Source organism: Pagrus major, chromosome 20 (assembly GCF_040436345.1).
Source record: "Pagrus major chromosome 20, Pma_NU_1.0".
Lineage (NCBI taxonomy): Eukaryota > Metazoa > Chordata > Actinopteri > Spariformes > Sparidae > Pagrus > Pagrus major.
In genome coordinates this window covers 1695523-1714309 of record NC_133234.1, presented here as the reverse complement: position 1 = coordinate 1714309, position 18787 = coordinate 1695523, and the positions used below count along the sequence as shown (strand labels likewise).

Sequence of the window (18787 nt, the reverse complement as noted above, 5' to 3'; positions counted from 1 at the left end):
AGAGCTGAAGGTTCACTCTCACATTTATTCTGGTATTGCCCAGTACTGGACAGCTTTTGGAGCGACATATTCAATTGGTTCTCTAAGCAATATAAAGTAAATATTCAACCAGACTGTAACCTGGCTATTTTTGGTTCCTCTGAAAGGACATCGACCCTCCCTTCCTACTGTAAGCAGGCTCTTAAAAACAGGCATGGTAGTAGACAAAAAATTAATTTTACTTAACTGGAAGTCTCCATCCCCTTGCTTTAAGAGGTGGCTTAACAAAATGGTTTTTGTTTCGAGGATGGAACAGATTCGCCTTAGCAGAGGGAATGCACCCAAGTATTATGAACATGGAAACCATTTTTGGCCTTACTTGATGAGACCTAAATGACCAATATATGAATCAGGCTGCTATGTGGTATTCATAATTTATACATTTTCCTGTATTTGTCTATATTCTGTACTGACCAAGGCTTTGATCTTCCTCTCAGGGTTCTTTTTGTTGTTGTTGTGTGTGTTTTGTTTTTTATTCATACCCCTGATGGTATCATGAGACAGAAGGCACTGGGCTACTTTGCTTATTGTATATAGCCTCTGTCTTTCCTTTTCTTACTTCATTTACTTCATTTAACAATGTCAGGTGCTGTATGCCCATTTTGTATGTAGTTTTTTTTTCTTTTCTTCTCTTCTATTTTTTGTAAAAAAAAAAGTTTAAAAAGTGAAAATAAAATATTCAAAAAAAAAAAAAAAAAAACACCTCTACCGAGTCAGGCTAACTAGCTGCTGCTAGCTAGCTTGGTCTTGTTGTGGCTACTGCCAGCTCGAAATTAGCTTAACAGCCACTGTTGGTGTTAGCCGCTGGCTACCCGCGGAGCGCTAATTTCGTCTGCTATATCTGGTTTGTGTGTGTCTCGATATGAGCGTGGAGCCTAAGCGAGCAAAGGGAAAGTCTTCTGTTCGGCCCAGTCCTCAGGGGTGCGGCTTCTCCCTTCACGAAAAAGACTTCCACAAAGCGTGTCCCGTCTGCCTGGGGATTTTCCACGGCAGGAGAGCGTTGACTGAGCCCGAGTCCTGTGAGTCCTGTTGCCAGCTCCGGAGCTCAACCCTGGAAAGACAGGTCAAGTTTGTGGAGAGAGTGCTGGGAAAGACAGCCATTGCACGGCACGACCCCCTCCTCTCCGAGTTGAGGGACCCGGCTTCGTCCGAGTCCGGCGGCGAGGAGCTCTTGGTCGAAGACCCCGTGGGAAGCTGGGCAGACCACATGGAGTGTGCTGACGGGCTAGCTGGGTTTGAGCCGGCCCCCTCCGAGGGTGCTAGCAAGCCGCTACCCGGGCTAGCCTCTTACCATGAGGACGATGATGCGTTGGACATTGGCCTGGACGTGCACGGCTTATCGGAGGATGAACGGGAGCCGCTGTCGTCGGGTCAGTACGCCGCTGCCGCTGCGCCGGTTGACCAGGTCGACAAATCCTTCCTCTCACTGTACGTGCAGCTGAGAAACTGGAAGTGGACTGGCCCTCTCCTTCACTAGCTCAGAAGCCGTTGCAGTTCTCGGGGTTTTTCCTTCCTCCCGAACCGACGACTGTCAGGAACAACCTGCCCATGTTCCCTGATTTTGTCGCAGAGCTCACCTCGACGTGGAACAAACCGCTGTCTACCCGTGCCACGTTGCCTGGCTATGGACAGTTTTTGGACCTGGATGGAGCAGAAAAAGCTGGTTTGGTCAACCCTCCGCCTATGGAGGCGTCCCTGGCAGCATATCTGGCCCTGGCCCAGAACCATGATGTCGGCGGCCCCACCACGCTCCCATCCAAGCACTGCAGGTTCTCCGCGTCCCAGCTGGAGAAGATTTACCAGATACAGGCAAGCACGGCCCATGCACTGAGCGCCGTCACCATGCTTCAGACATATCAAGCTATGTGTCTGGCGGAACTCGGGTCACGTATGCCTCCTGACAGTCCACTGTCCCCTCTCCTTAACGAGGTTAGAGTTGCTACGGATTACATCCTCCGAGTGTCCCGCTGTGCAGTGCTCTCCCTGGGAAGAGGGATGGCTTCCACTGTGGTGGCGCAGAGGCACCTGTGGCTGACTCTCTCCGACGTTTCGGACAGGGACAGAGCTGTCTATGTGTGTCGGCTGATGGTTTGTTTGGACAGTCGCTCGACGCCATCCAGGCTAAGTTTGAGCTGAGGAAGAAACAAACCGAGGCTCTGAGCAGCATCATCCCCAGACGTGATGCTAAGCCCAAACAGCCAGCCAATCTGCACAAACTGGCACCGCCGCCTCCTCCGAAGAGGACTGCGATGCCCGTGAGTTCAGGACCCCAGCCGGTGAAGCAGCAAACACCCGGTCAGATCCCACGCCCCTTGGCTTGGAGCAAGGGTCCGCCACCGGGCCTCCAGAGGGGCTCAGCGCCCAGGAGGAAGAAGCAGCAGTCATCCTAGCTTTGACCAGTGTTGCTGTTCCCCCCTGGCACGCCAGAGGTGGCGTTGGCTCCGCTTCGGGAGAAAGGCGTACTCATATTAGCCTATCTGGACGATTGGGTTATTATTGTAAGCTCCAGAGAGCGAGCAGCGGCTCAGCTGTCACTGACCCTGTTGCACATCCAAACGCTGGGCTTTTCAGTAAATCTATAGTCATAGTAAATCCGAGTCAACAGTTTTCTTTCCTCGGGTTGGAAATATGCTCCGTTTTGGGCCGAGCACGTCTGTCAGAGCACCGGGTGGCTGCGTTTCACTGCTGCCTTGCTCAATTTCAGTTGGGACGCAAACTGCGTTTCCGGACGATTTTACAGCTGACAGGCATGATGGCATCTATGATCGCTGTAGTGCCGCTCGGGCTGTTAAAGATGCGAGCATTTCAACGCCGCGTCATCTCCAGAGGAGGCTGACGATAACTCCGTCTTGCATGTCGGCTCTTCTCCTGTGGAGGGAACCCGGTTTACTACAACATGGGTCCCTTATAGGGAGGGTGTCTTTTCGCAAGGTGGTGTCCACAGACACATCCCTGAGGGGTTGGGGGGCTCTGTGCGAGGGTGCAGCAGTGAGAGGGGTTTGGACGCCAGAACAATGCAGGCTCCACATCAACCACCTGGAGCTATTAGCGACCCTTTTAGCTCTGAAGCATTTTCGTCCCGTTCTGACAGGCCATCATGTTATGATCAGGACGGACAACATGACGGTGGTTTCCTACATAAACAAGCAGGGAGGGACACGCTCCCTTCCCCTGTTAAAACTGTCTCACTCTCTGTTACTGTGGTGCAGTGCTCATTTTCTGTCTCTCAGAGCCACACATGTTCCAGGGCACTTGAACCTGGGGCCAGACCTTCTCTCCAGGGGAGGTCCTCTTGTGAGGGAGTGGAGATTGCACCCACTGGTGGTGGCTCAGATATGGGACCGCTTCAGCAGGGTGGAAGTGGATCTTTTTGCCTCCAGAGCAAATACCCACTGCCCCCTGTTCTTTTCCATAACAGAACGCAACGCCCCACTGGGAATGGATGCGCTAGCGCACACATGGCCTAACACGCTGCTGTATGCATTTCCCCCGGTGGAAATTATTTTGTCTGTTCTGGAGAGGGTGTGCCAGCAGGGGCTCTCCCTGATCCTGGTGGCTCCTCGCTGGCCGGCGAAGTCGTGGTACGCCGAGATAATCAGTCTGCTGGTGGCAAGGCCTTGGCAGCTCCCTCTTCGCAGGGACCTCCTCTCCCAGGCGGAGGAGAGGTGATTCACCCACGCCCAGAGCTGTGGCGACTACATGCCTACCTGTTGAGAGGTCCAATTTGATAGCTCAGGGTCTGCCCCCAAATGTAGTGGCAATGATCCAGAGTGCAAGGGCATCATCTACTAGGGGCCTATATGCCTACAAATGGCGGGTGTTTGAGCAGTGGTGTCAAGACCGAAATGTACTCCCATTTCAGTGCTCTATTGTGGATGTTTTGACATTCCTTCAGGAGCTGCTGGATAAGGGTCTCTCTTTCTCAACAATTAAGGTCTATTTGGCAGCTATATCTGCATGCCACGCTGGTTTTGATAGAGTGACGCCAGGCGCTCACCCTCTTGCTATGCGCTTCCTGAAGGGAGTCCGCAGGCTGAGGCCTGTGTTTAAACCCAGCGTTCCCCTCATGGGATTTAGCGTCGGTGCTTGAGGCTCTTTGTGGACCCCCATTTGAGCCTATTGAGTCTGCAGATATGAAATTTCTTTCATACAGGACTGCACTGCTACTTGCTTTGACTTCTGCAAAGCGAGTGGGCAACCTTCATGCTTTGTCTGTGCATCCCTCTTGTACCCAGTTCACTCCGGATGGATCTAAAGTTACACTGCACATATGTGCAGGCGGGGCCTCACATACGTCACCACAGATCATCTGGTGTAAAGGCGTGAATAGAGGTGTCTTCAGTCAGGCCACGCGGGAGCATGATATCCCATACTATGTGTTGTACCTCGTTCCTCTCCTTCAGGAAACAGAAGTTATATTCATAACATTTTGACTTCATATACGTTCTCGAGTGCCAAGTCTCAGTGTCTCTCTCCGCTCCGCTAACAGATTGACAGTAGCTAACATCAGCTTAGAAATGGAGTCCGCTAATGTAAACTAACAACTGACTTCCAGCACAACACAGAAGTTCCACAGAGCCCTTTTAAAGGTATTTAAAGGTATTTAAAAAGGGAAAAACTGGATGTTAGGGGTTAAAAGTTTTTTTTAAATATTTTTAGACTGACACAAACATAACCTGCATTTTTATTAGGCTGCCATGATGTATGAAGCAAGACTGCTTACAGATTTGCCTGTCTCCTTTTGACAGTCTGTGAAATGGAACTGCAAATCCTAAAATACCTGGGAAGCCAGTTGATTTCCTTGACAGACAATAAAGGAGCTGACAAAAACACTTTTTTTACTCTCTTTACTCCCCCACACGGCCCCAGGGGTTCTAAAACTTCCACTCACATGTGAGCCATGGCGTCCTCAAACAGCACCAGGTTTAGTGTGGCGTTGACCTCATTGTAGCTGTCCAGCACCTCCAGCAGGGTTTTGTTGAGGCTGCTCCAGGACTCTGCAGCCATGTACCTGGCCTCCCCCAGCCCACGGCCAAAGTGGCAGTACAGGTTCATCTGCTTGGTCTGCTCCAGAGTCTCCTCCACGTCCTTAGGGAGGGACGCGCGCACACACACACATTGCAGTGGTAAACATGCAGACTACCCCTGTCAGCATAACATTAGTGTTAAGCTTAAACAGTCTGGACAGGGACACAGCTGAATATCACAGCTGCGCAGAGGGTGACCTAGTTCATTTTCACCCTGGCAACTGTTGGGCACCGAATATTTCACTGGAGAGATTTTGTGTGTCTCTCAGGGATGCTTGTTTTCTCTGCTAGCATCCACTGGCATAAAAACTACAGTAGGTGTGATGAATGAGGACTTTTTTTCTTACACAAATTCACATCTCTATCATATTCTGGTGCAGTCTTGATTATCAGGTGCACTTCCTTACAGTGTAACGGTCTCTATAGGCTTTGTTGTTTGCATGTAAAAATAGCAATAAAACATACTGCATATTGCTCTGTGGCACAGGGGCAAATTGACACAGTTTACAGACAGTGCCAACTCTGAATAATATATTCTGGAGTGGGTAGTATTATTCTCTCTCCCTCTGCTTCTCTTTCTGTGGGTGTGTGTACACATATACTTGTCAGGTTCTTCATTGTGGCATGACTAGTGTGCATGCAATAGAGCCAGAGAGGGTAGTGAGGGGAGCAGTGGACAGAAAACCATTAAAATGTTTTCCAATTTGCCGGGCTGACAGCGCAGACCCTGACAGCCAGACCCCCATACCACACTGATTAATATTCTCTCCATCCCTCTCCTGGCCCTCCGCCCTCTCTCTTTCCCCCACAACATTCCTTTTTCTCCTCGCTGTGTTGGCCACTGATGTCCAGGTCCAGACACAGAGCAGGCAGCCTAATGATTTCCCCCTCCTCCCGCCATTCTCCAGCCTCTGGTTCTTGTCTTCCTCTGCTGAACTTTGTAAAACTCTCACCTCGTAGAACTTTTTCACTGTGTCCGCCTGCAGCTTATCAAAGACCTGAAAGTCCTGCTCCTCCACCAGCTTGTCTCTGTAGACCCGGTTGGACTCGTGCAGGTAGATTTTCAGCAGGTCTGGAGGGGCTTTCAGGCACTCGTCGGTACAGAAGAGAATGCCCTGGGCAGAGAGGGGAGAGAAGAAGGCTTGGAGTTTAATTCCAGGGGCTGATTTGGCCATTTTACACCACAGCAAAGAGGGAAATACAGCACAGTCACATTGGGCAGATCAATGGATATTGAGTGGAAAAGCTGTTAGGTGTGTCAGAGAAACTTGGAAAATAATGGCAGTGCTTTCCTTTCATCTCACTGTCTCAGAAGTATTGCAGCATGTGGAGATAAGTTATGTGGGTAGGTGTTGGGTGGAAGAATTATGACAAATCAAGGAGAAAGTCTGCATGTGACTCAAGCGACCAGTTTATTAAAAAAAAAACAGTAGGCCGAGTTAGGAATCCCTCCTCATTAACTACACAGTGCTCTATATTTACTGTAAGCCATTTTATTTGAGTGTCCCACTTCTGAGTGTGAATTTTCTGTTTTATACAGTGCCCTGAACAATTGCAACAACAGAACGAAAAAAGTGGCATTCATGGTGAGTAGTACTTTCTGCAAACAATCCAAGATTTTGTAAATGCAGAAATTACCATTGTGTGTCCCTGCAGCTATATCAGTGAAGCCATGATGCTGATCCATAAGCGTCTGAAACAGGGAGGGGATAATATAAGTGTTTTTTTTTCGGATTACACACAAAAAAAAAAAAACTAAACTAAGTTGAATGGGATGAATTTCCACTATTGGGAGAAAAAAAATGTACAGTTCCATACAACAACACTCCCAATTTTGTGTCCTATTTCTAACCTTCTCTCCTGCTGAGCTCCTGATTGGTCATTTCTCATCTCCCTATTTCACAGTGGTAAAAATCAAATGGGTGTTTCTTTGTGGGATATAGACAAATGATCCTCACTTGTAACTGCGTTGGCTCGAGCCCTCGATCAGCTCCGCTCAGATTGTAGATTTCCTGCCATTTGGTGCAGGACCTTCCCCCTTTTGTGATGTCAATTTTAGATGTTGACTTTTGATCACTTTTTTGTGTATTTTGTCTGTTTTTTTAGTTATCCAATAGTTACTATTATCCAATGGTTGTGGAGACATTTTACTCAAATCTTCAAATGGTGGCGCTGAAAAAGATTTGTTTTTTCTGTTTGTAACTCACTTCTTTTCTTCTTCTGTTCAGAAAAGACAAACTTACGACAGAAAATCATGACAATAAGCAGATGATTGTTTGGTGGATGATATGATGATTAATGTGTCTCCAGAGGAGGCCTGTGTGACGTGTTGGTTTCCCCTCAGGACCGTTCATGATGCAGTCAGGCGGAACTCAATCTAGGTGCCTCACATAACAGGTGCCGTATAGGATGAGGAAGGGGACAAAGAGGCTCCCAGGCACTGTTTGTTCCCCTCTGCTCACTGTCACCCAGGAGGCAGAGGCAGAGGCAAGCAGATGTTGTGTGTTTCCAGCCCCAGAACTTATTCCAATCAACAGAATCATCTCCGGGGGTAAAGCCAGCTGAATCTGATCTGCCTTCATATCTGAGGCGCTGAATGTGACAATTGGCTGCTAAATCCACTGTGTAATGGTGCAGATGGGAGGTGTGCCTGTGTGTGTGGATATCTGCGTGGATGTGTGTGCTGAAGATTCAAACTGAGCCAGAATTATCGCCATTACTCTAGATCTACAGAAGTCAAGATGTTTTCCACGAGCATGTGTGAAAGATCTAATCCCCTTGATTTTTAATAGATCTGTCTTTTTCTACTCCATTTCATTGCTTAATGGTGTCAATCACAACGCCCTGCATTTATTGTGTAAAAGTGTGCCTGAACAAAACAAAACACCATATGGCAGTTCTCTATAACAGTCATACTCGCAGGCTTAGCTGTTCGTTGTACCAATCGAACAAACAGCAAAACGTTAACAAACTGAGGAAGAGAGAGAACTTTGTTTTCCTTCTATCCAGCCGACTTTGGCAGACGATCTCATCCTCTCATTGCTTTGTTCAACTCAGAGGAGAGGGATTAGAGAGTTCTGGGTGTCGGCATGTATCTGTCTGTCTGTCGCGTTGTCTGAAGCGGGCACGCTTTCCTCGTAGCCTGACAGCTGCTCTGAGCCCCAAACAATGCTTCCCCGGCTAACAAATGCACCCAGCTGACTATCCACAGAACATCATACAGACATATTGTGCAGTCAGTACAGTTCACCTCCCTGCACCGCAAGTCTCATGTACACTCTCTCTCTTTCCCTTGTCTCTTCCCTCCTCTTTCATTTCGTCCATCCTTCTCTCATCTCCTCCTTCGCCTCTTGAGCTTCGAGGAGCTCATTTAGGCTGACATGGGGAAGACAGGCCCTCGGATATGGCCGCTGGTCATGGCAGAGAACGAACCTTGGCAAATAAAGCTCTTTGACAACGCTCCCAGTTGGGTGCCAAACTGTTTGTCTTGCCCTATGAGTGGAATTTGGCTAGTGAACTTCACTTACAGTACGTCTAATTTAACATTCACAGGGCGTAATGATCGCTTGGAGAAAGTAGAGCTTCATGGAGACAGACTTCATGAATGGGGCAGACTGTACTGTAAGAAAGTAAGTAAGAAGTAAGGAACAAAGCGGAAGAAGCAGTGGAGAAAGACATAAAATGTGTTGGCATTAGCTCCTACTTACTATTCAACAAAAAGCCTGTAACCTGAGAGTTTTGTCAGCAACAATACACTCAAAGATGCAACCCCGAGTGCTGTCTGGACCCGCTTCCTTTGTCACATTTAAAAACACCTTTACAAGGAGTGTTGCAAGTCTCTGAGCTCAGTTTCCTGGCTCATTAGAGTTGAACATAATGAGACAGTTGCCTTTGGCTACATCTCAGAGTTTCCAAGTTTTACAAAACAAAGTGAATCACAGAAAGACCCCCCCAATTATTTCAGCTGAGGCAAACATCTCAAACGTCAAGCTAGAAAACACTGAGTGACAACCATTTAGGCCTCACGCTCTAAATTAGATGAAGCGTTTGTACTGTCTCGCCAAATACTTTCCCCACTTCTGAAGGAGCAGAAGCACAGAGGTACAGTGGGGGAATTACAGCTGTGAGCTGTGAGGATGCTCACCTCTTCCCGTCTGTTCTAAGGTGTTAGAGCCAGGAGCTGAATAAGTTGGGCAGGAAAGCTTCAAACAAGCACCATGAGTCCCTTTCTGGCTTTCTTCCTATCCAATCTATGGCTGGAGAAAGGAACAGCGAGGAAGCTTTGACACGTTTCCTCTTTGTGGTGACTGGACGTCCAGTCACACTGTGCAGAGCCCCTTAAAAACACACACAGACCCTGACAAAAGAGGCAGAATGTGTCTTCAAATGCCGGCTTCAAAGTGTAACGGGGCAGCTAAACTTCCTACTGCTTCGAGGCAGTGAAGTGTGTGATCAAGGTTCTGGAAGGTGAGTCTTGGGTTCATCAGAGCTTGAGCTTTGGGATGGTAATTATGCTTAATCTCAAAGTGCTGAAGGCTCCAACCTGCTACAAATCAACTCATTATAATGGTTAAAATCCAGGAAGTAAGGTTAATAATAACATACTTAAAGACACAGTGAAATGTCATTATTAAGTCTTCAGTATGCTTCAAAGGAAGAGGTAGTAGACTCTTTCACTGAGGTGTGAAAGTAGGCAGAGTTTGTACCTCTCTCCTAAGCTCTCTTTTTTCACTTCACACAGCTACTTCAGAGTGCTACACAATGATGCCTTCAAAACCATGAATGTCAACATGGTTGGCAATGGGGTAAAAGTGGGGGTGGGGGGGTCACCAAAGACCTCACAATTCATGTCAGAGACCAATCCTTTTAGTAGCTGCTGAGAAATTAAACTGGATAAGTAAAAACTTTGAGGTTTCAAGTAAAGTGTCTCAAACACTGTTGGATGGATTTCCATTAACTTTGGTTCAGACATTTATGTGTCCCCTATGACGAATTGTAATAACTCTGGTGATTCCCTTCACAATATTATGTGAATATTAGGAGTTGGTGCATCGAGATAATTCTCCAGTCAGGTGGCATTAAACGAGATGACAGAATTAAAAGAGCACCAAACCCCCAATGATCAGATATGATGCAGATGTTGTTAAAGTCCCCAGATTTGTTGTTTGTGTCTGCCGCTACTTAAAGTCTACTAACTGCAGCTGAAGCTTCGCTGGACATTTAATTGCAGCCCAGTGTCACCCCAAAGTGTGTAACAGATCCACCGATCCACTAGAGGGGAGCGTGTGAGTGTGAGGGCCGTGTGGCAAAAAGTATATGCGTGCATGAGGGTGATAATGACGGAGGAACAAAGAAAGACCATAGTGTAAGGAGCCAGCAAGTCTGAGCACTTAGGGTTGCTTGGAAGGTTCATTCATAGTGCGAAGCAAAGTGTATATGGCAACTGTAAGTAAGTAGTTACATTAAGCCAAACCATGACCTTTTCTGAAACCTAACTAGGTAGTCTGGCACCTTTATTTTGAAAGTGTAAGCGGATGTGGCATGTTTGTTATTGCTCACATGACCACTGAATGACAGCTTGTTGTTTTCACAGGTGGACGAGGCCAAACGCAACAATGACACACTGGAGCGGTGGGTCTATTACACACATTGGCATGATACATAGTATATATGATATATAATAAATCACTTTGGTGATCCCTTACACTCTCCTCTAGCGCTATTATCAAGACCACATTTTTAACTTGCCCAATACTTTGTTTTTGACCAAATATCTGCAACCTAATGACACTCCCATCAGCCGCGGCTGTACTGTTTAGTACTACTGTCACTGGCAGATCATGCAGACATGCTAAAATAAGATTGTGAACATGATAAACAATACACCTGCTAAACATCAGATTTGTAGAATCAGTATGGTAAGGATGTTAGCATGTTGATATTAGCATTTAGCTCCAAGTACTGTTTTGCCTAGTCTCACATAGCAAGACATATCTCCACAGTGCCGGAGTTGTGCTGCACCAATTCTAATCTTAATCAATTCTAACTCTGGGAGGGGAAAAATGCTCTACATTATTTGCATTTCTTTAAACCAATCACAGTTGTCATAGACAACGCAAAACCAAGGATGCAGCAACTGTGCCCCTGTAAAATACGGGGTCTTGATTTGCACATGGGGAGGAGAGCCCTGGTTTTAAAATTCAGTGTTTGAATTGCTAGCTTGGATGTCGTTGTTTCCTGTCTCTTCTCTAGTGAAAGGGAGGAGATGGCAGGCTTATATCAACAGTCTACATCCGGTGAGTCAGACAATGTTTTGCTCAAACACAGCCTCATAGAGCTGCTAGCTTAGCTGGAGAACATTTTGCATGTTTAACCCTCTTTGGGTTTAGTTTCCTGTCCTGATGGACAACCTGTTGTCAATGCCTCCATGTCTGTCTGTGTGTTTTTAACCCACTTACCTATTACAACAACACCTTTCACATTAGATATAGTTACTTGATCTAAAGTAGTATAAAGTGGTTTATAATTAAAAAAAAATTGATTAGTGCGACTTTAAAAAGGTGTATCTAAAATAGTACATTCAGGCACCAATGTATTTATAGTTTAGCAGAAACTCTGCCTTTTTAAACTCCAAGATGGAATTATGAAATATGAAGTTCCTATAGCTGAGTGGCTTAAAGCATTAATTATACAACGGAGTGTGTTAAATGAGAGAGCCTGCCCTCCATGAAACCGTGGAGGATTTTGACAGAAATATGGCCCCAAAAGCTTCTCCCCCGACAGCCTCTGCGCTCTGATATTATATTCATTTAAATACATTAAATCATCACTAACACCCGTGGAAGTGCAAATCCATTCTATTTTCTGTTACACTTATTTCAGACTTATTTCTAGCTTTCAGACCCAGCTCTTAAATCAATAATAATTTAGATGAGAAATTAGTGACAGAAGCCTGGCTCTTTCCACGTGGGAAGCAGAGCCATAAAAACAGAGAATCGAGGCGAATATTCTAACTCCTCATTTGAAACGGAAAAGGAGGTGATATGAAAAAGCACAACTTTTTTTATTTAACTTCTGACATTTAATTGTGAAAAGATGAACCTGAGGTCATTCTTCTGAAAGAATGTCTGTGTAGATAAAGCCTTCTTGTGTATTTTCTATCAAGGTGTCACCTGGAATATGTTGGAGAGATCTCGCAGGTTGAAGATGTAGTGGAACTTGACTGCTGTGGGGAGGAAGGTGGAGGAGATGCGTTGATGTAGGGCCAGGGCTAACTGGACCAGGGTGGGGCAGCTCTTCTGCAGGGCGCGGTTGAAGCCATCTCCTCTCACGTGCTGAACCAGGATGGAGGTATAGATGGTGCTCAAGGCCTCCGCTCCGGGAAACGACAGGGCGAAGACAGAAAAATGCCGCTACAGAGGGAGAAATAGCATAAACAAGGTAAGCATGTGGCTCCCTACTAATGATGCAGTCAATTATCTTCCAGACTAAAAGCAGGGTCACCTTGTCGGTGTTTACAGCAGTTAGTGAAGAGAGACTGCCGCTCGGTCAAGTGTGCCTTTCAAATTCAAATATGACCGTCTTCATGTTTGACCTATCACTCTCCATTCGGAAACGTTGTCCTCTAAGTTTTGACAAACTTGGATCAGCGAATATCTGCTGTCTCTCCCCCAGTCCCAGCATCAAGTCTTTATAATTAATATAATATTATTCCAATTTCTTATTATCTACTACCTGCACAGTGTATAAGACTCCTGCCAAGCTGTTGTGTTTATGATGAGCTATATTTGCTTTATGGCTGCCAAAGGCTAGGCACTTGCTTGAGACTTGGACCACTTGAGTCACATATCTGCTTGTTGATTTGTCAAAACTCAACTGTTTGTTGATTGGAAAATTGATTTTAACATCATACACTCTTAAAAATTGGTAAAATGTAGCAAACAAGTTTCAGCAAAATCTGTGCTGTCATCTCCTAAAAAATAAAGGACTTATCACCTGTTTTGAACACTTGTCAATGCCAGTCCTCAGAGCCAAATCAAACATTTTTAAAAAGACACAGCTTAGTTAGGTTTGTTTTAAACTTGATGTTGAGTCTCAAATGTATTTAGAGAAAAAGATAAAAACATTTATCCTGGGGTGCAAGGATATCTTCAGTTCAAAATAAAAAAAGAAACAAGGACATGTTGACTGAAAGAGTCTCAGTGCTTAAGTACAAAGGACTGCAGCGATGAATGTTTTTCTTGTGTCTGTTTAGTAAGTTCAGAACGGGTCATGTCCTTCAGCTTTTTTACAGGTCAGTATGAGTGTGTGAATGTGAAAGAGTGTTTGGACTTCTGGTACTGAGCAGGCATGACTTTGACTTTCTTTAAATAAGACAGTTTGAGTCGAGCCATGGAGGAGGGTATTACAAAGGAACAACAAGATCTAAGCTTTCCTTTGTTCCTGATGCTTTCACAGCATTTAACAGCCATGGTGATCTCTGCAATTAACAGAGACTGGCACTGCTGCACTGTTTGTATACGTCTCATTTTGTCCTCAGTTTTAACAGTGTATATTATATACTTCAGTACATCTGCATACATTTTATGTTTATTTAAACTTAATACTTTTGGGGTCACATTTGTGTGTGTGCGTGTGTGTGCGCGCGCGCGTTTGTCTGTTTACGACTCAGATGATCACGCCAGTGGAGACGGCATACAGCGGACACAGCACCGTGTCTCGTGTATTTTTTTTACTGTCACCTGTGTACAGTTTTCATCGCTGTGTACTCCTTCAACCAGGTGAATGTTGAAATATATATCAAAAAATCATATTCAATTGCTTTAATATTAATATCACTCTTTTCTTTTCCTATAAAGTGTTACAATATATTTTTAAGACCCATCCTTAACTTTATATACAGTATATATAGATTTATCAAGTAAATGTGATATGGGATGACAAACCAACCCTGTCCATCGTATTGAAACTGCATTTAACCATTAGCCTGTGAGTTGTACTAGTTAGCGGAGCGATCAGTGGTCAGAGGTGTGCGCCAATTGGTAAAAAACTTTCACAATAACAGAGTCAGGTCGAGGTCTAATTTATTAATGCCTCCCTCTTCATCCTCCCACTGGTCTAACAATGCTGGGGAGGGAGGTGTAGGTGGAGCCCATCAGCCCTTTACAGCTTATATCTGTATTCATTGAGCCCCACCCACTCATTTTCATGCCCAGTGCACATGTTGTGTAAACAGCAAAAGTAATTTCACCCATCTCTTAAAATGAGGTGTGGTCAGGCACATTGATGGGGCATTGCTGTCTTGAGACAGCAAAAAGTGACTGCACCATAGACCAAACTAAAACTTGATCTAAAGTTAATGGTGCAGCATTTTCCTGCTATTTAAAGGGGACAATATTCAGATGGTAAGATGCGCCTACACAGGCGTGTTCCCAACGTGCATACTTCCTGCTCTAATGATGAGAGAGGCTGCTTTCAGTAATTTAAAACATTTCTGTGGTGACAGGACAGAAGAAACTCTGCAGAGGAAATACAATTTTAGTTCCTAAAATAAATAACTTTTTAGACAGCTCTGATGGAGCTCGGGATTTATCAGGAGGACAGCTGCTTTACTCTTCACAATGATTGTACGAACTTTGTGTTTGACCGGATGAATAGAAGGACACAGAACATTAATTAACACTAGATCCTGAGCGATCCTGTCAACAGATTAAAATGATCAGTGAAATGAAGCTGCTGTGCCTTGTGCGTAAATGCACTCTCTTGGATGGATCTCTTTTAATTGAGAGACACACTTATCGAAAGATGTTTTTCACCCACCCACCTCCCATCCACTAATAAACAGAATGATATAGATAGGTGTATATTTGCTCATATGCAGTCAAACAGTTGTTGATGAGACTGATGATGTGAAACGGTGGGGCAGAGGGTCCACTGGCCCAGGACCCACATAACTGACCATCAGCGAAGACGAGTACCGCTGTTTAAATACGCTAAGTGCCAGCAGGACTAGCTTTTACAGGGAATGGGAGATGACATTCTGATTGATTTAATGTATGTTTCACCAAATGCACTATTTCCTCCTGTTAACTTTGAGTAAAACTACAGTGACCAGCTGTTTCAGGAAATTGATTCTTAAAATTAAGTGTATTGTATGAATTATATATATAATTGTGATATTATATTATACTTTATCATGATTGTGTACTGCTATTGCCTGTAATTCAAGTTTGCATTTAATTACTCTACTCTGTTCTTATTTTTATTTGTATATATTTGTATTGTAAATTTCTTTACTAGTGTGAACTTATTTCTGTCTTTGTGCTGCTGTAACACTTGAAGATGTACCTTCAGGGGGATCAATAAAAGATTATCTTATCTTCAGAAGGAACTAATGGAGTTGTGTTTTAATGGGATTTGTAGAGAAGAATAATAAATGAATAGCAGCCTTATCCTTCAAAGAAGCAGGTCAAATAACCTGTAAGCAGACCTTTATCACAGGCAAATTATCAAACACTCAGATGTTTTAAGAATACTGATTTAACTAGGTGCACTTGAATGCAATTGCTGTACACATGTTAATTTTGTTGTTGTTGTTGTTGTTCATATTCATCTAAAAAACGTGACGTTCTGTCTGTGCATTAACTTGTACATGGGTAACAGTTATTGTGGTATCCAACTTTCACCACTGTGTTTTTCTTGTTCTCTAAAGTTTTGATACATCAAATCAGTTCAGTCTGATTGTGAGATATTATACATTAACAAAGAATGAACACGTAAATAATGTGCCACCTCCCTCAGGGAAACCAGTGTAATTTCGAAAAAGTCTGAGACATAATGTTGAGACACGTAGTCATTTACTTTTTGATAAAGTTCCGTCTACATCCAATCGACTCTGCATAATTGGCCACACCAGAATGAAAGGACAAATGAACAAACAAACACAAATAGAGACAAACGATGTAACAATCCAAAGTTTTGCTCTAAAACTACAACTGAATATAAAGCAGCATATAATGGGATCTGCTTTAAAGGGTAACGTCACCAATTTTCCACATTAAAGTGTGTTTACAGGTGTTGGGGAATTCTACTGCATATGTGAACAAGTAGTATAAAGCCTTTTGTGGCTCCTGAGGAAGCTGCATGTCATCTGATAAATTGCCTCGCGTGATTTCACTCAGTGGCTGAGTTGCATTGTGGGTAAAGGTAGCACCAAGTTTTGCTCTGCTGTAATGATTCTATTCGTTTGTTTTTAAACTGTCCAGAATGAGTCCAACAGTGTTATAGGAGTGTAAAGTTAGACCAGTGGACTGCTTCTCAAAATCTGGAGCCTACATTAACCACAATGCAACTTAGCCACTGAGTGATATCACTGGAGGCAATTTATGAGATTGCATACAGCTTCCTCTGGAGCCACAAAAGGCTTTATACTACTTTCTTCACATATGCAGTAGTACGCCCCAACACACGTCCATGTCTAAAATTTGTGTAATAACCCTTTAATAATAGGATGCAAATATAAAGAGAAGATGATGATAACATGATAACATGTGCAAGAGGAAGCAGTGCACATGTAAGCTCAGCAGTGTGTTGCGTAACAAGTGGAACACAATGTGCTGTGAGGACATGCTGTGTGTGTGTGTGTGTGTGTGTGTGTGTGTGTGTGTGTGTGTGTGTGTGTGTGTGTGTGTGTGTGTGTGTGTGTGTGTGTGTGTGTGTGTGTGTGTGTGTGTGTGTGTGTGTGTGTGTGTGTACACCTGCAGTCGTGGGTTGATGGTGAAGCTGCCAGCTGTGGGGTTCATGCAGGACACGTATTGAACACTGTGTATTTCCTTCAGAAGCAGCTTATTACGGTCGTACCTGGGAGTGCAAACACACACATGCACACACACAAACAAGCATGCAGAAAATAAAATCATTATTTAACAGCCTTGCATGCACACACGCCCTGCTCACACACACGAGTTTGCTGATATGGATGCCTCAGCTCCTACTTAAGCTGGCGTGGCTTGGCGGCGTCCTCCTTCCTCTCAATTTCATACCTGAAATCCTCCCGGCATATCTCTAATGGGCTGACCGTGTCTAAGCCAGTCAGCCTGTGTCTGACGCAGTGGAACCATGTTCAGAATGGCCTCACTGTGTCAGAGAGATGAGCAACAAAATCCTTTTAAGGGGAATCATACAACCCTGCGCTCACATTTGACTTTTGACACTCATAGAAGTTGTAGCATATTGATAGTGAGGCGGGGACCTGTCTGAATACTAAGAGGAAGATGTTCTGTGCAGAAAAGGCTGCTCCTTTGAATTATTACACCCATCAGCTGCTGGCACTCTATTATCTGAATGATCCTTTTCTATGTTAATACATGAAGGAATTCTCTGAAGCTGTCCATCATCGAACCAATTAAAGTGAGGGACAGTTCCACTACTGATGTGATATTTTCTGGAAGTCACCTAGAAAGACACACTCATCAACTTTAAACAGCACAGGCATGTACTCGTGTTTGCTCATACATATACATTACATAGCTGCATGTAAATGACAGTCTTACCAGTGGTTGTAGTCCATGTGTTGACGTATGAGTGTATGAGGTTGCACCGTGCCATACGCATCCACCTCGGGCATATTCATGTCGTCTATGAAGTAGATCAGTCTTCTGCTGCCTGGAGGTCCATAGTTACGCCCAGCTTTCTTCTCCAAGGGCTTTTCCAACACCGCTGTGTCGAAGAGAGCAGCAGTGTTGAGCAGAAATGTAGAAAAAGAACCAATGAAGTATGAGAAAAGTGTAATTGAATAGCAATATTGATCAAGTAGTTTAGAGTTGGAGTGTTATGGGTCAGTGTGAAGACATTTGATTTAACTGGATGCGTACATAAGCCAGTGGTCTCAACTGGGTCAGGACCCATAAAATGGGGCGCAAGATGAATCAATGGGGTCATAAAATGATCGTGTCGGAAAACATGTAGGAAAACAAAAGTCTACGCCATAAAAGTTGGTTTGTTTTTTCTTCTTTCTTGTATTTGCTTTTTTAAAAACTTTGAAATACTGTGTAGTTTTACCTCACTGACAGTAGACGCAGCCTGTCTATGAGTGGTCACAGCAGACATTGCTTTGTAGTTAGTGTACACAAGCAAAAACGGCTTTAGAGCCACTGAAACTGGCAACCATGCATTCTGAGATGTTCCAATATAGAAAATAGTGAACTCAACCAAGTCTAGTACATTATCAGTGCTATTGTAAGTGATGCAGATAATACATCAGATCAACAAATTCTCAGCCTGATATTAGGAAATGTATACTATCAGCTACTTATTGGTAAGGTTTCGGTTACTAGACAAGATATAGAGCCCACATGAAGTCAAAATGCTTTCATGGACTTGAAAAGCAGCATTAACACACTGATACAATCGGTGGCTGTTTGCACCTTCAAAGTTGGTTTGTGTGTGTGTGCTGTATGTGGATAGATCATGACTCAGACAGGAAATACATATTATGATCTTTCAGAGATGGAGGCTCAATCATTGAATGTATAATGCAGTGTGATATCTGAATAGTGTCCATACCACACCAAGACTTGAAACACATGCACACAAGTGTCTGTGATTAATAATTTCCTGTGATCACAATTATATATCCAAGCATATTTCCATAAATAGAGGGCCAATTTTGTAGCTATAGAGGCTGTGGAAGTAATAGTAAAAATAATATTAAGAAGAAAAAA

General features: G+C 44.3%; 1 protein-coding gene across 4 annotated transcripts in view; it reads right to left on the bottom strand.

Moving 5' to 3' along the window:
- dnah9 (dynein, axonemal, heavy chain 9) overlaps window positions 1-18787 on the bottom strand; it is a 174669-nt gene that overhangs the window by 84853 nt on the left and 71029 nt on the right. For 3 of the 4 annotated variants that reach the window (XM_073489481.1, XM_073489483.1, XM_073489484.1), the window contains 5 exons: window positions 17618-17783; window positions 16823-16925; window positions 12239-12478; window positions 6020-6181; window positions 4931-5127 (listed from right to left, as the gene is read on the bottom strand). In XM_073489481.1, coding sequence (XP_073345582.1) covers window positions 4931-5127; window positions 6020-6181; window positions 12239-12478; window positions 16823-16925; window positions 17618-17783 — 868 coding nt within the window. Of the gene's footprint in view, window positions 1-4930; window positions 5128-6019; window positions 6182-6704; window positions 6734-12238; window positions 12479-16822; window positions 16926-17617; window positions 17784-18787 lie in introns of those variants that run through there. The other variant, XM_073489485.1, reaches the window with a different exon arrangement.